This window comes from Sturnira hondurensis, unplaced genomic scaffold (assembly GCF_014824575.4).
Source record: "Sturnira hondurensis isolate 20B ecotype Veracruz unplaced genomic scaffold, ASM1482457v3 Scaffold0022566, whole genome shotgun sequence".
Classification (NCBI taxonomy): Eukaryota; Metazoa; Chordata; class Mammalia; order Chiroptera; family Phyllostomidae; genus Sturnira; species Sturnira hondurensis.
This window is the reverse complement of record NW_028095197.1, coordinates 10,082,605-10,095,388: the sequence shown is the minus strand read 5'-3', so window position 1 is coordinate 10,095,388 and position 12,784 is coordinate 10,082,605. Positions and strand designations below refer to the sequence as shown.

General features: G+C 52.4%; 1 protein-coding gene across 1 annotated transcript in view; it reads left to right on the top strand.

Annotated features, from left to right (window-relative positions):
• The window catches only part of GABBR2 (gamma-aminobutyric acid type B receptor subunit 2), a 337,904-nt gene that overhangs the window by 243,133 nt on the left and 81,987 nt on the right, over positions 1-12,784 (top strand). Inside the window, exon 9 of the mRNA XM_037035951.1 lies at positions 11,329-11,409. Coding sequence (XP_036891846.1) covers positions 11,329-11,409 — 81 coding nt within the window. The remainder of the gene's footprint in view (positions 1-11,328; positions 11,410-12,784) is intronic.

The following is a 12,784-nucleotide window of genomic DNA, read 5'->3' as shown; positions in this document are numbered from 1 at the left end:
ATTTATTTATTTGTTTGTTTATTTGTTGGGCTTTTGAAATTTTTTTTATTGATTGATTTTAGAGCGAGAGAAAAAGGGGAGTGGAGACAGGGAGATGGAGAAAAACACTGATTTCTTGTTCCACTTATTAATGCATTCATTGGTTGCTTCTTTTGTGTGTGCCGATGTGAGATCAAACCCACAACATTGGCACATTGGAGCAACACTGCAACCAACTGAGCTACCCGGCCAGGGCTGTTGGACTTGGCTGCTGTCAGAGGTGGAAGGGGCTCAGAAATCGTCCCAACCAAGTTTCCTGTGTGATGAGGAGGAGACGGAGGGGCAGCGGCTTGTTAGAGCCCAGGGCACCCGCGAGGAGTGGAGCTGGGCACTCCTCGAGGCAGACCCTCAGCGCAGCTCAGTGTGGCCCTTTGCAGGGTCGTTAGCCAAAAGCACTAGACAGGTCATTCGTCGACACCGTGTTTTTCAGCCCCTGGGTGTTTCTGAACACCATGCCTCTGTGTCATCTCACTATGAGCAGATCTCAGAGTCATCCAGGGGAAAGCAAGAAATGAAATCAGGTTCCTCACATTCATTCAGACATGTCCCCACTGGATTCAGATCAGGCAAGGGAGGCGTCCTTGGGTACTATCGCTCCATAATGCAATCTTGTAGATTTACCCATTTGTCTTCCCGTGTCAGGTAATTGAAACGCATGTCAGCTCTCTGGCGTGCACAAAAGATGTCATTTTAGGCAAACGTAATTATTTTCCCATTTGTTAAACCTTACTTCTTCATTGGTTGAACAAAGTAAGCATCTTGGCAAAGATGTTTACTTTTTTTTTTTGAGCGATTGCAACTAAATTCTCTTGTCGCCTTTCTAGGTCTCAAATTATATGATTCTAGGGGAATATTTTGTAAAATATTGATTGGCCAATCACAACTATGAGTGCATGCCAATTTTACTGCCTTTTCTTCCCCCGATGTTAGAATTAGACACCAAATCCAGTGCCTGCTTTTAGGCGTTTATTAGGAGAGTGCTGCAACAGGCAGTAATTGGGGCGGGTTTGGCCCCCCTGAGTTAAATCGCTATAGTACATCAGGCAAGTGACCTCACCTCTCGGAGCATTGCTGTCCTCATCCGTCGGATAAGAACATAATCCTACCTATTTTCTTGGGATCTGGGAAGAACTAGATGAGATCATACAGAGAAATATGTGCATGTATTTCTTGCTCAGCAAGTAGTAGTGATTATGATTAACACCTTGTCAAAAATGATGGCACTTTTCTGGGGCAAATCCAGATTTCCTTGTTGAGTTCCTCCACCCCATTGATGCCTTCTTGTCTGCCTTCCCTATAGCTGATACCCACATATAATGATATGCAGGTTGTCACAGGCACAGGGCCTCAGAGATGACCTTGTCTCACTACTTCATGGAATAAATGGGGGAACTGGGGTCCCGGGAAGGGAGGTGCCCCCCAGGGACATGCAGGTGATCAGTGGCAGTGCCAGCCACTGCTTGAGTTCTCCCTTCACCACACTTGTGTTCAGCCTTTACCAGCTGTCAGAGCTAGGCCTGGCAGATACTCCTATTTGCATGGTTTTCAAACAGACACGGACCGTGTTGACAGAGGGATGCTGTGCTCAGGGCATGTTCAGATCAGTGCAATAGCTAGTTATCCAAACCCATGGGTTTGCAGAGGAGCCTTGTGTGCCAGGGTGGAGGAATATTGCACAGGCCCTCTAAGCCAGGAGGGCTTCCGGTTATTGTCTCATGTCGCAGAGGGGAAGGAAACAGAGGCCTGGATAAGAGAACAGACTTGCTTGGCGTGGGCCCTGACTCGCTGTGAGACAGTCATTCCTTCTCTCTTCTGGGTTCCCGCTTCCTCTCGAAGGGGAGCTGGCCCCGACTCTGTCTTCTGGGAGCTTCCAGGAATTACCCTGAAGATAGGCCTGTGCCCACCCCAGGGGTTACCAGCTCCTAAATCACCTCATGCCATTGGCCTTGCAAAAGGCTTCTCAGTGGAGTCACGGTGTTATTTTCTGCCACTTCCTTCACACTCTCTGTCCCCCTGTTTGTTTCTCTCTCCCTTGCCTCCTGCCCTCTTATTCAGAGGGGACAGTGGATGGCAGGGCTCACGACAGAGCTGACTTACAGAGACAGAGAGCCAGTCCCAGCATGGGGGGCTCCTTTTGCAAGATCCGCTGCTGGGCAAGTCACTTCATGTCCCTAAGCCTTAGCCTTCTCCTGTGGACAGTGGGATGGCATTAATGCCAGCCCTGCCTGCCTCCTGGGGCTGGTTTTAGGGCCAAATGAAATTTTTCTCTGTAAACTCTAGTTCTGGGAAGCTACTCACGTTACCAGCATGCTGCCTGGCTCCTGGCTGGCTCTTGGTAAATGCTTACTGAATTATTAGTGATGCACTTGTGCAAGTTTAAGAACATCTTCATTTGCTCACGGTTTCCCATGACGTAAGTCAAGGCAGAATGTCTGGTAAACAGCAGTTAGCCTTAACAACAGACATGTGAACCGAAGCAAATTCACGATGGTGGACATTGTCATTCCCAGTGGGAGGAACTACATTTAGCAAACTTAGGAGTGTTGGGTAAATAGAACCATTCTAAAATAATGTGCCAGGCCAACCCCACCTCTTGAGACTGAGGCATTTTTGAATCCACAGAGGATTTTACAGCCTAAGAATGATCTTCCTCATCCTTAGTTTCCCTCCATTTACTCCATCCATTCCCGAGGGTTCCCAGAGCCCTGACTCCCCATCAGGACAGTCCTGGGGGCAGGTGTGGTAGATGCCAGCCCATGGCCCACCCATAGCTCCTGAGCATCCCCGGTTCCAGAATAAGCATCTTACTAAGAGCTCCTGCACTCTCACCCAGCGCAAGGAGCAGGCCAGATGTCCAGGGAGTTAACGCTTTCAGGGCCTGCCCTGGGCCAGGGATGGATGGGAAATGGAGGCCAGATCCCTCCCTGTCCTTCCGCCTGACATGGAAACTCCCAAGCACTCCAAGGTATGTTCTAGTCTGTCCCCAGATGTCAGCTGAAGACAACCCCAACAGGACTGTGCCTCAGTTGCCTCCCCGGAAACCTGCTCGTTAATGCCCCTTGTACTGGCTCCCTGCTCTTCCCTGCCTCACCTCCCCAAATCCCTATCAGTGTGTCCCAGAATGACCTTCCAGACAAATTACGTGCATTCTTACCCTTATCTCAGGCACTATTCTAAGGGCGATACCTGTGGCTCTGGCTATGACAGGTATCATCCTGTTGACACACTTTGGGCACAGTGGAGCTAGCTGAAACACCTTTCAACTCCAAGTTCAGAGCACCTCCCCCATGTCATCGCTGACTTCCACTAAACCATGTTAGATGAGGGTGAATGCGAGAGAACTGGCTTTTTTTCCCCTTATGAAAAGAAAGAATTCATGTTACTGCCAAAGTCTAAACATGGCTCAGAATTTGCAGCAGGGAAGGAAGTTGAGTGAAGCCATGATTAGAGGCTTGTTTGTGCTGTTCATCGTGAAATCTCCGCATCTGCGCTCTCACGCGCCATCCCTGCCTTCATTAGGCCCGTTTGTAAGAATCGCGGTGAGCAATGATGATGTGCTTGAATTTCACACTGCTTCTGTGTAGCATGAAAGACAGACTTCGGAATTTTATAGTTCAGCACCTGATTTGGGGTTTGGGGTCTTCCATCGCTCTAACAACATAGTTGCCGTGCAGAGTGTACCTAGTGGAGCGTAGGCTTGTTCTCCCCATTTGCAGGCATTAATTGCTGTTTGGTCTTTGGGGTAACAGATATGGTTCTATTCGGTGCAAATTTCCTGATCCTCTGCCAGGCACTTTATACCAAGTCCTCTGGGGGAAGTCAAGTTGAATGAGAAACGCTCTCTGCCCTCCCACGCCCCCCAGCGGCTTCATAATCTCTCTGGCCAAGTGCCAGCACCTCTGAAAGCAGGAAGATAGTTTCCCAGAACCTACCAGGAAACTTTCAGGGCAAGTTCGACCCCAGTTTGAGACTCTGAGGCTGATTTTTAATAGCCCGTTCCTCTGTCAGGGCAAGCGCTGTGGCTCGCTTCACCAGGCCATGCACCTGGAAGGGCCAGTTTGTTGACAGCCGCTCGACTTGAAATAATTTGAGTGGAGACACAGCCCATCAAACTGCAGGAGACACTGGCAGGGATGTGCTTCGGCAGGAACATGAAGACACACGAATGTGGGTTCTTTCGGGTGGAAAGCCTGACCCTGACCTTGACACCTCCCAGCCCTCCTGGTCCAGGGCTTACCTGTCAGGAAGCCCAAGGCAGTGACTCAGAAGGCAGAGTTACTGAGCCGCCCTTGCATCTCATTGAGCCTTAGATGCTCCATGTCTCCCTTTACAGAGTTAGCTCTGCTTGAATGCTTCCAGCGATGGAGAATTCATCTCCTATCATGTAGAAAGGATGTGGGCTTTGAAGCAAGCATGTCTAATTGTCAGTAGCTAGGCGCTGGGGCTTAATTTCTCTGAGCCATCATCTCAGTATTTATTTAAAAATAGTAAAACACGAGGTGATCATTTTCCTTGCCTTGAAGGGGGTGTTGGAAATTCAATGCCATGAGGCTGTGAATGCTCCTGGCTTGGTGACTGTCACCGAGAAGGGCCATGCAACTGCTGGCTCCCCTCTTCTGTCCTGGGCACTCTTGACAATGACCCCAGATTCACCACTTTCCAGACTTTAGTGAGGAGAGTACAATCTTGCTTCCTTAGGACACACGTCGAGCTTTATACGATGTCATTGGTACCTGAGAGCTCCTCTTGTTCATTTACACCCTTGTTCCTTGTCCCACCCCATTCCTCCCTCCCTCAAGGAAAGGCAGATACTCTACCTGCTGAACACATGTGACGTATTTGTATTACATGTGACGTGTTTGCATGTGTTTTTACAAAAGGTGGTATATTACTGTTTTTTGTGTATGTACAGGGTCCAGCACAAATAATGCCCCCCCTTTATTACAAAACCATGAGCATGTAATTCTGTAACATAACAGTGTCACCCTCAAGCACAGCATGTGACCTTTTAGGTGGAATGCTCAAATTAAAACTACAAATGATCACACCCATGTTATTACCCCAGCAACCACACTTAAGCAGGCGTCACTTCTGCCGGACTTTGTATTTTGAATTTATGTCATTGCGACCCTATTACGTATTTTCCTGTTTGTCGCCCCCCACCCCTCCACTCAGCACTTTGTTTTCTGAGATGCTCCATGTTCCTGGGTGTGCACCTAGCCCGTGGCTTTCACTGCACGGCCCAGGGGGCATACCCGCCTGCACCTACCCACTGTCCCAGCGGCAGACACCCAGCTCACCACAACTGTCTGCCTCCGCAAATAATGAGGGTCCTAGTACATGTCCCCTTATGTACCCAACTGGGCAGAGTTGTCGGGTTGGAAGGTGTGTGGACACTGAACATGCCTAGAACCTGCCAGATCTGTTTCAGTGTCTGTCTCCACTCCCACCAGCGCGGGAACTCCTGTGTGCCCACCTCCCGCTGGTACTTGGTGTTCCCAGACCTCTCACTCATGCCAGTCTATAGGTATAAAGTAGGATCGTGCTGTGGTTTGAGATATTATTTCATTGCTTACTAATGGTGTGGGCATTCCTTCCTGTGCTCATCAGACGTGTGTTCATCGTCTGCTCCAATCCTTTGACCCCTGTTATTTTGGGGGCACTGTATTTTCCTTGTTGATTTGCAAGAGGGTTTTTTTTTATTTTTTATGTAATCTAGGTATCAGTCCCTCATTAGACTTTAGGCTTTGCAAACGTCTCCATTTGGTTACTTGTCTATAAATTTTAAGTCCTCGCTGAACAAAACTTCTCAGTTTTGATGTGGTTACATTCCTTTTGGTTTGAGTCCTATGGTTTGGGCTTTTGAAGTTGCCAAACAATCATCTCCTGGCACCTGCATGCCAGGTGCTGGCTGGGCACCGAGGGAGCTGCCCCCGGGAGCCCTGGACGCAGTTAGGAGCAGACGCAGGACCCTACCTGGGTATGATACCTGAGGGCATTTAGAGGAGGGGCATTTGGCTCCACCTACCAGATTCTAGGAAGGCTCCCTGGGAAAGGTGGCACCGGAGACGTGCTCTGGAGGACTAGTGAGAGTTAGCAAGAAGAAGAGAAAAGAAGCCTCCTGGGTGCAGATAACCTGTTGTACTCGTCTGTGTCCAGTGTCCCCTCAGGTACTTAGCTTTGCCCTTGGGCCAGTCTGAGTGAGCCAATGGACAAATCTGTCCTTGGCCAGTGTCCCCTTGGCCTGTTAAAAAAAAATCTCAAAACAACAGTCAGTGAAGTTAACTTATTAAAATTGTGGCGGGGACACGTTATTTGGGGAGACAGACACGGGTGTGTGAGGGCCCAGGCCATGGGAGCTCAAGTCCCTCTCTGCTCAGTGCTGCTTCAGTCTGCTGCCACCCCCAGGGAGAGGAGTGACCCAACAGGTTCTCTCCACAGGGACCACACTGGGGGTGGCAGTGGGCTTCCCGCGGAATGGTGGGCCGTCCTGGCAAAGAGCAGAATCAAGGCCTGAAATTAGTACGTTCCCATCTCTGAAGAACTGCCAGGAGCCGGAGCTGATGTAATGCCCGGCCCCTACACAGGGCCAGGACCTGTGAGGGGAAGCCTCAGGGAACAGCTTTCAGCTTCGAATGACCCTTCACAGCAGCAGCAGAATCACCAAACAAGAGTTGGAAGCTGCAGCGATCTCCCCGCCCAGCCCTCTCACTGGAGGGAGACCCAGGCAGGAGCGGGCCCTGCCCAGGGCTCCTCTCAGAGTGGATGGCAAAGCTAAGACGAGCTCCAAGCGTCTGCCTCCCAGTCAGAGCTTTCTCAGTTCAGATGTGGAGCCAATGGGGACCTGTGGGCATTTGGGGCTGAGGAGAGTAGAGCCCCTGCAGCAGGATGTGGGGACCCAGCCAAGCAGGAGGTCGGTGACCTTACAACTGGCCCTCCCACCCGGCTGGCTGCTGTGGGGCAGGAGGAAGGAAGCGTCACCCTGTGATTACAGCCATTCCCCAGCCACCTCGTGGGTGCTTGAAGGCCCCTGGCCAGTGAGCATTTTCACACGGGACTTCTTTTTAGCAGTCTAATCTTCACCAGTGGGACCCACCATCCAAATCCGAGGTTTGAAGTAGTGCACTGTAAAAGAGAGCGCTCCTTGTTCACCCACGGCAAGGAACCAGTGCCGTTCTGCAGGAAAGGGGGCCCTTGGTTTCTTGGTATTTTTAGCCTCTGAGAACAGAAAGTGTCGCTTGAAGAGCCCTCAGCATAATCTGGTGGTTCTCACCTCTCTTGTGCATTAGGGTCCACTTAGGGGGCCTTTAAAAATGCTGCCACCCAGGATCTACCCTCAGGGGTTCTGATATCACAGGTCCACCCCGGGACCAGTCATCTCTATGTTCTAGAAGTTCCCCGGGTCACCCCAGTGCCTGGCCAGGGCTGAGAGCCACTGGACCCCCTGCAGCGCAGCTTGCAGATGGAGAGACTGAGTCCCAGAGACAGAGAATGATCTGTTCAGGGCCACACAGTGAGTCAGTGACGACCTGCAGCAGAGCGCATGGGGCAGGGTGGTCCGCAGTGACAGTCCCAGTGCTGCAGCCCCTCTCCCTCTGCCCAATACCCCCACCTCCCGACCCCCAGTGGAGCTTTCTGTCTGCCCGCAAATCCCCCAGTCCACAGGCCAGTTGTATGCAAGTGCGTGGTTAGCATTGTTTGTACGATGGAGTTAGCAAGCAGCGCAAGAGTTAGAAGTTGGAGGTGCCAGGTGCCTATCACAGTCGCCACACCCCAGGGCCATGGTGGATGGAAGAACACAGGGAACATTGTTCTTCTGCCTTCAGACCCGGGAGGGGCTCCAGGCAGGGTGTAGGGGGTGAGACTCTATGCCACTCGGACATCAGAAGCAGGACTTCAGGTTCCACTCGGGAACCTGCCAGCCGGCAGGAGTCACAAGGCCTGGGCACACCTGGGGCATCGCTCCAACATGAGCGGCTGTCACCCAGTGCCCTGAGCTCACAGAAGATGAGGTGCTGGACGGGGAGGAGCAGTGCTCTGGGAAGGCTTCCTGGAAGAGGCAGATAAAGTTTGGACTTGTTGGTTTGGGAGAGGGAGAAGGCCCCCTTCCAAGCAGAGGGACCGTTGCGGGGAATCAATAGCAGAAAGAAAACATGAGGAGCGTTTGGGGACCTAGCAAGTAGTCCACAGTGACTTTTATCATGACTCAAATGACTCAAATAACTCTAATTTATTGAACACTTACTATTAGTTAGGTCCAAGCCAGAAATTGCCTTTATTTTCCTCTCTTACTCTCATAGCCCCCACCCTGAAAGTTACATCTGCTTACAGGGTGCAAGCTGGGAGGGAAATATTGTCCGCACGTGGGAGTAATGTTTACCTCCCTGGTGGGGCTGGGCGGGGCTTCAGTCGCTACACTACAATGTCAGAGATAATGAATGTTTCTTAATCTCTGTGTCTCCGGACTCCAGCACAGGTGTCCTAGGCCTCCTCAGTCAAGGATGAGGAAATAACCTCATCTTCCACCACCTACACTGATACTTTTGAGGGGCTGTTTATTATGAAATATCTCAGGCTGGGCCTGGCGTGCAGTTGGCACTCAGTAAATGCGGGCTGAGTGACCAGCAGCCCTGCTCAGTACGGGTGGGGAACATGCTCTGCACTCAGAACTACGGGACCCAAGTTCAGGTGCCCACTTGGTTGGTGCCCAGCACACGGCCCTGAGCATGCATTTAACCCTTGCAAGGCTCCTCCCTCATCTACAGACTGGGGTGAATTATACCGGACCCAAGGTTTGCTATGAGCCCTTAAATGCAAGGTGTGAAGTGCCCATGAGCCTCCAGGCACCGCCCCCAGGAAGAGATTATGGTGATTATGGTCATGGTGGGAAGCTGAGTATGTTTTGGTGCCATGGGACCTACAGCTGGGCCTGTGAATCAGAGGGGTGGGCTGTGTGGCTGGGGGCAAGGCGGGGGCCAGCCACACCACTTCCCGGCTCCAATGATTTATTCCGATCAGCCTTAATATTTCATGCACTGCCTCCCCACACTAAATAAATAAATCAGGGCCTCCCATTCAGGGTGGCAGTGGGGGGAACAGGAGCTATCAAGACTGAGACTTCAAAAAGGCCCTAGCCAGGATGCTGGAACTCCCAGCAGGGTCTGCTAATGTGACATTTAGGGGCTGGGAGACCCAGGTAAGTGACAGACGCCAGCACAGTGTGATTCCCCTCCTTTTGGTGGGGAGACCTTTGTGGGAGAAGGAAGTGACTTTTACAGCCTTGTTTTCCATCCCACTGTCAGAGGAATGCAGGCAGAAGGGTGGCCAGCCAATGGGATTCCTGGTTCCATCTCCCAAATGCTTTTAAGGGGCCAGCAGGGCACCTGCATTTCACTTAGAGCCAGAGCCAGGCAGGCAGTCCCTCTGAGTGCACGTCACTTTACGACCTCTGGGCATTTTGAGGACCAGGGTCTACAGCTCTGGGGACCCGCCTGCCCTGCGGATGGGCATTCCTCTCTGCAGTTAATATACTCAGGAGGCACCGGGGCCTGTGGAGTGGTCAGCTCCACTCGAAACTGTCACCTCTCAGGGATCCCATCCACACAGCCCCATGTCAAGGAAGAGTTCTCCCTTTGAACCTGGACTTGGCTCTTAGTGTTGGGACCCTGGTCAAAGCCACAACCTGCCCAAGCCTCAGTTTCCTCATCTGTAAAGTGGAACTGAAGCCACCTACTCCACTCAACTGTGAGAAGTGGAAAATGGCGTAGAAAATCCCCAGCCTGGATCCAGGCGCACCATGGGGCTCAGTGAATCCTCTCAGTCCCTCCTTGCCCACTCCCCACCCCTGTCAAAGCCTGCTCTGCCCTGGGGGCTCCTTTCTCTGCTCCCACACTTGTTCCCATTGGTCCTCTGCCTCTAACCCCACCTCTCCTTGGGTCTGCTTTACCTGTGGTCACCAATATCCCCCAGATGCCAAATCCACTGACCCCCTGCTCTAGGGGCTTATCGTCCCTGCCTCTCGGCGGCACGTTGCATTGCTGGCCAGCTCCATGGTGAGATCGCCCCTTTCCTTGGCTTCTACAATGCCCATTCTGCTGGTATCCTGGCCACCTCTTCCCAGTGTCCCCCAGAGCCTGGTGCTCTCCAAGAGTGTGTCTTTGGTCCTCTTCACTTCTCCCTCAGCCCTGTCCATGGCAGTGCCCTCGCTGCCCTCTGCTTCAGCTCCCAGCTGCATGCTGACGGCCCCACGTCCCTCTCCGCAGCCCAGAGTCAAGGGTGTCTCCGCCCTGATGATCCGTAGGTGCCTCAGGCTCAGCACGTTCAAATGGGAGCTTATCATCTTTCTGCATTAGTGCTCTCCTCTTGGTTTCTCCACTTGGGGAATGGCATCCGGGCCCCCCAGGCACTCACGTCACTCCCCTGCTCCCCATCTTTCCCACCCACTGATCACCCAGTTGTCCAGATTTTACCTGGGAAAAAAGAAACCATTGTCAGATCTCATTACTAGTCTCCATTCCTCCTGCCACCACCCGGGTCCAGAATAGTATCTAGGATGAAGGTAAATTCAAGTGTATCACCTGGTCTAGAAATACACCTGCCCAAGTGCATGTGCAGGAAACTGCCCCCAGTGTGACAGCAGGGCAGCGTGTCCTCTGAAAGATGCTAATCCGCCTCAGAATGCATCAAGAGAGACGAAACGTGCAGGATGAAGGAGGGGATGGTCTCCTCTACGTGCTGCTGACCAGCTCACACCTGAAGGGCACTGGTCAGCCCTGGGTCTACACTCCACCAGGCAGACAGAGACTTTGTGGAGTGTGGCCCAAGGAAGGCCTGGGTGGGGTGGGAAGCAGACATGATGTTTAGTAAGGGGGTGGGGGGCTAGTGTCAGGGGGTGATCTGTCTCTGTCTTCAAGCTCTAGGGCAGAGGGAGCAGAGGTAGTCTGGGTGGTCCCAGAGGGCAGAGTTGGACGGCAGGGGGACATTACTGAGAGGCCACTCAGCTCAGTGACCAGGAAGGACTGGGTAACGGGCAGAGAATCCTGGTGTGGGGGAGTGGGCTCGCCATCTGTACACGCACAGCAAAGGACAGACAACCAGCTGACGAGACAGAGTGAGAGAGTATTCATTCCAGTCCAGGTCAGGTCAGAAGTTTTGTGATTCTACCTGGGGACAGGAAAGGCCTGCAAGAATATCGCCAGGGCCTGTGGGGAGAGCCGGAGCTAGGGAGGAGCGCCCAGGCACACACACGGGGCTCGGGTCTAACCAGCCACTCTCTGTTGCTCCCCACAGACAGCAGGGAGGTGAAGGTGGGAGAGTACAACGCTGTGGCCGACACACTGGAGATCATCAACGACACCATTAGGTTCCAAGGTAAGGCAGGTGGGCTTCTCGGAGGAGGGGGTCTGCTCAGTTGCTCCCAAGCTTGGATCTTATCTGAGGATTAAAGATGCGCTCAGAGTCCCTGATGTTGTGGGGAGGAGGGAACATCCTCTTCTCTCAGCACATGCACTCACTGAGCACAGGGTCTGCATCGCTCACGCGGGAGCTGGATCCCAGCTCCTGAGATGGGTCACTGGAGTTTGGATGTGTGCTGGCTGTTGCCAGGGCATCTGTGTTAAACCAGAGGACGGCCTGGAGTCATTCTCTTTAAACCTGGTCCAGCTAAATCCAGCTCGGTCTCTTCCCCTGGGAGAGGACTTGGTTGGGTTGGTAATAAGGCCTCTCCACATGCTACTCTTCCCGCTCGAGATTCTTCAGCTGAAGAACTCCTCAGCTTCTAGAACCAGATCAAATAACACCTCTTCTGTGCAGGCTTCCCTGATTGCCCCCAAATGGGTTAATGGCTCCCTTCTCTTGGCTTTCACAGTTTTGGCGGGGGGCGGTGGGGGGGGGGTTGTCTCTGCCTTTACCATGGCCACTGTCACTTTGTATTGAAATTTCTAGATTGTTGGACCATGAGCTTTCGGACTGGATCCTGTTTGGTTTTAAATTCCAGGCACCAGCCAGGGTCTGGCACATGTTGAATAATCAGTGATATTTTAGGAAAAAATGAATACATGGTTGATCGAGTGAGCGGATGGGTCAGTGGGTGAATAAATGAATGAACAGGTGAACACATGAGTCACTGAAATAGTGGATGGATGGAGGGATGATCGAGTGGATGGATGGAGGGATGGATGGGTGGATGGTTTCACCGGTCTTAACCCCCTGCGGCCCATTTTGCCCCCACAGTCGTGCCTGCGCCATCATGTCATGCTGACGGTGCCCTGCCTCTGCTCAGAGCCCTTCTGGCGCCCTTTGCTCACAAAACGGGGCCTCACTCTGTGGTGGGGACGCCAAGGCCTCCACGAAGGGACCCTCCTCACTTCTCCACCTTCCCTTTCAGATTTCCCAACCAAACGGCTTACAGTTCCTCAAATGTACCCAAACACCACCATGCCTTTGCCTCCGCCGGGCTCCCTGCCCAGAGCACCCTTTCCTCCTTGTTTTCCTGGTGAACAACCAGCTGCTCATCGTCCTTTCTGTAGCCCCTGCTGACTCCGTCAGGCCAAGCTACACCCCGCTTCGTGCTTCCTGTTCAGGCCTCCTGGTGCCTGATGGTATCAGCCACCTAGAGGCTGGCATCGGAGGCAGATTACATGGTGTCAGATGGAGCACAGGCTTCAGAGTTAGGTATTTGGGGTTCAAATCCTGCCAGCTTTGCCACTTAATGGGCTATAAAAGCCATTTAACACCTAGAACACTG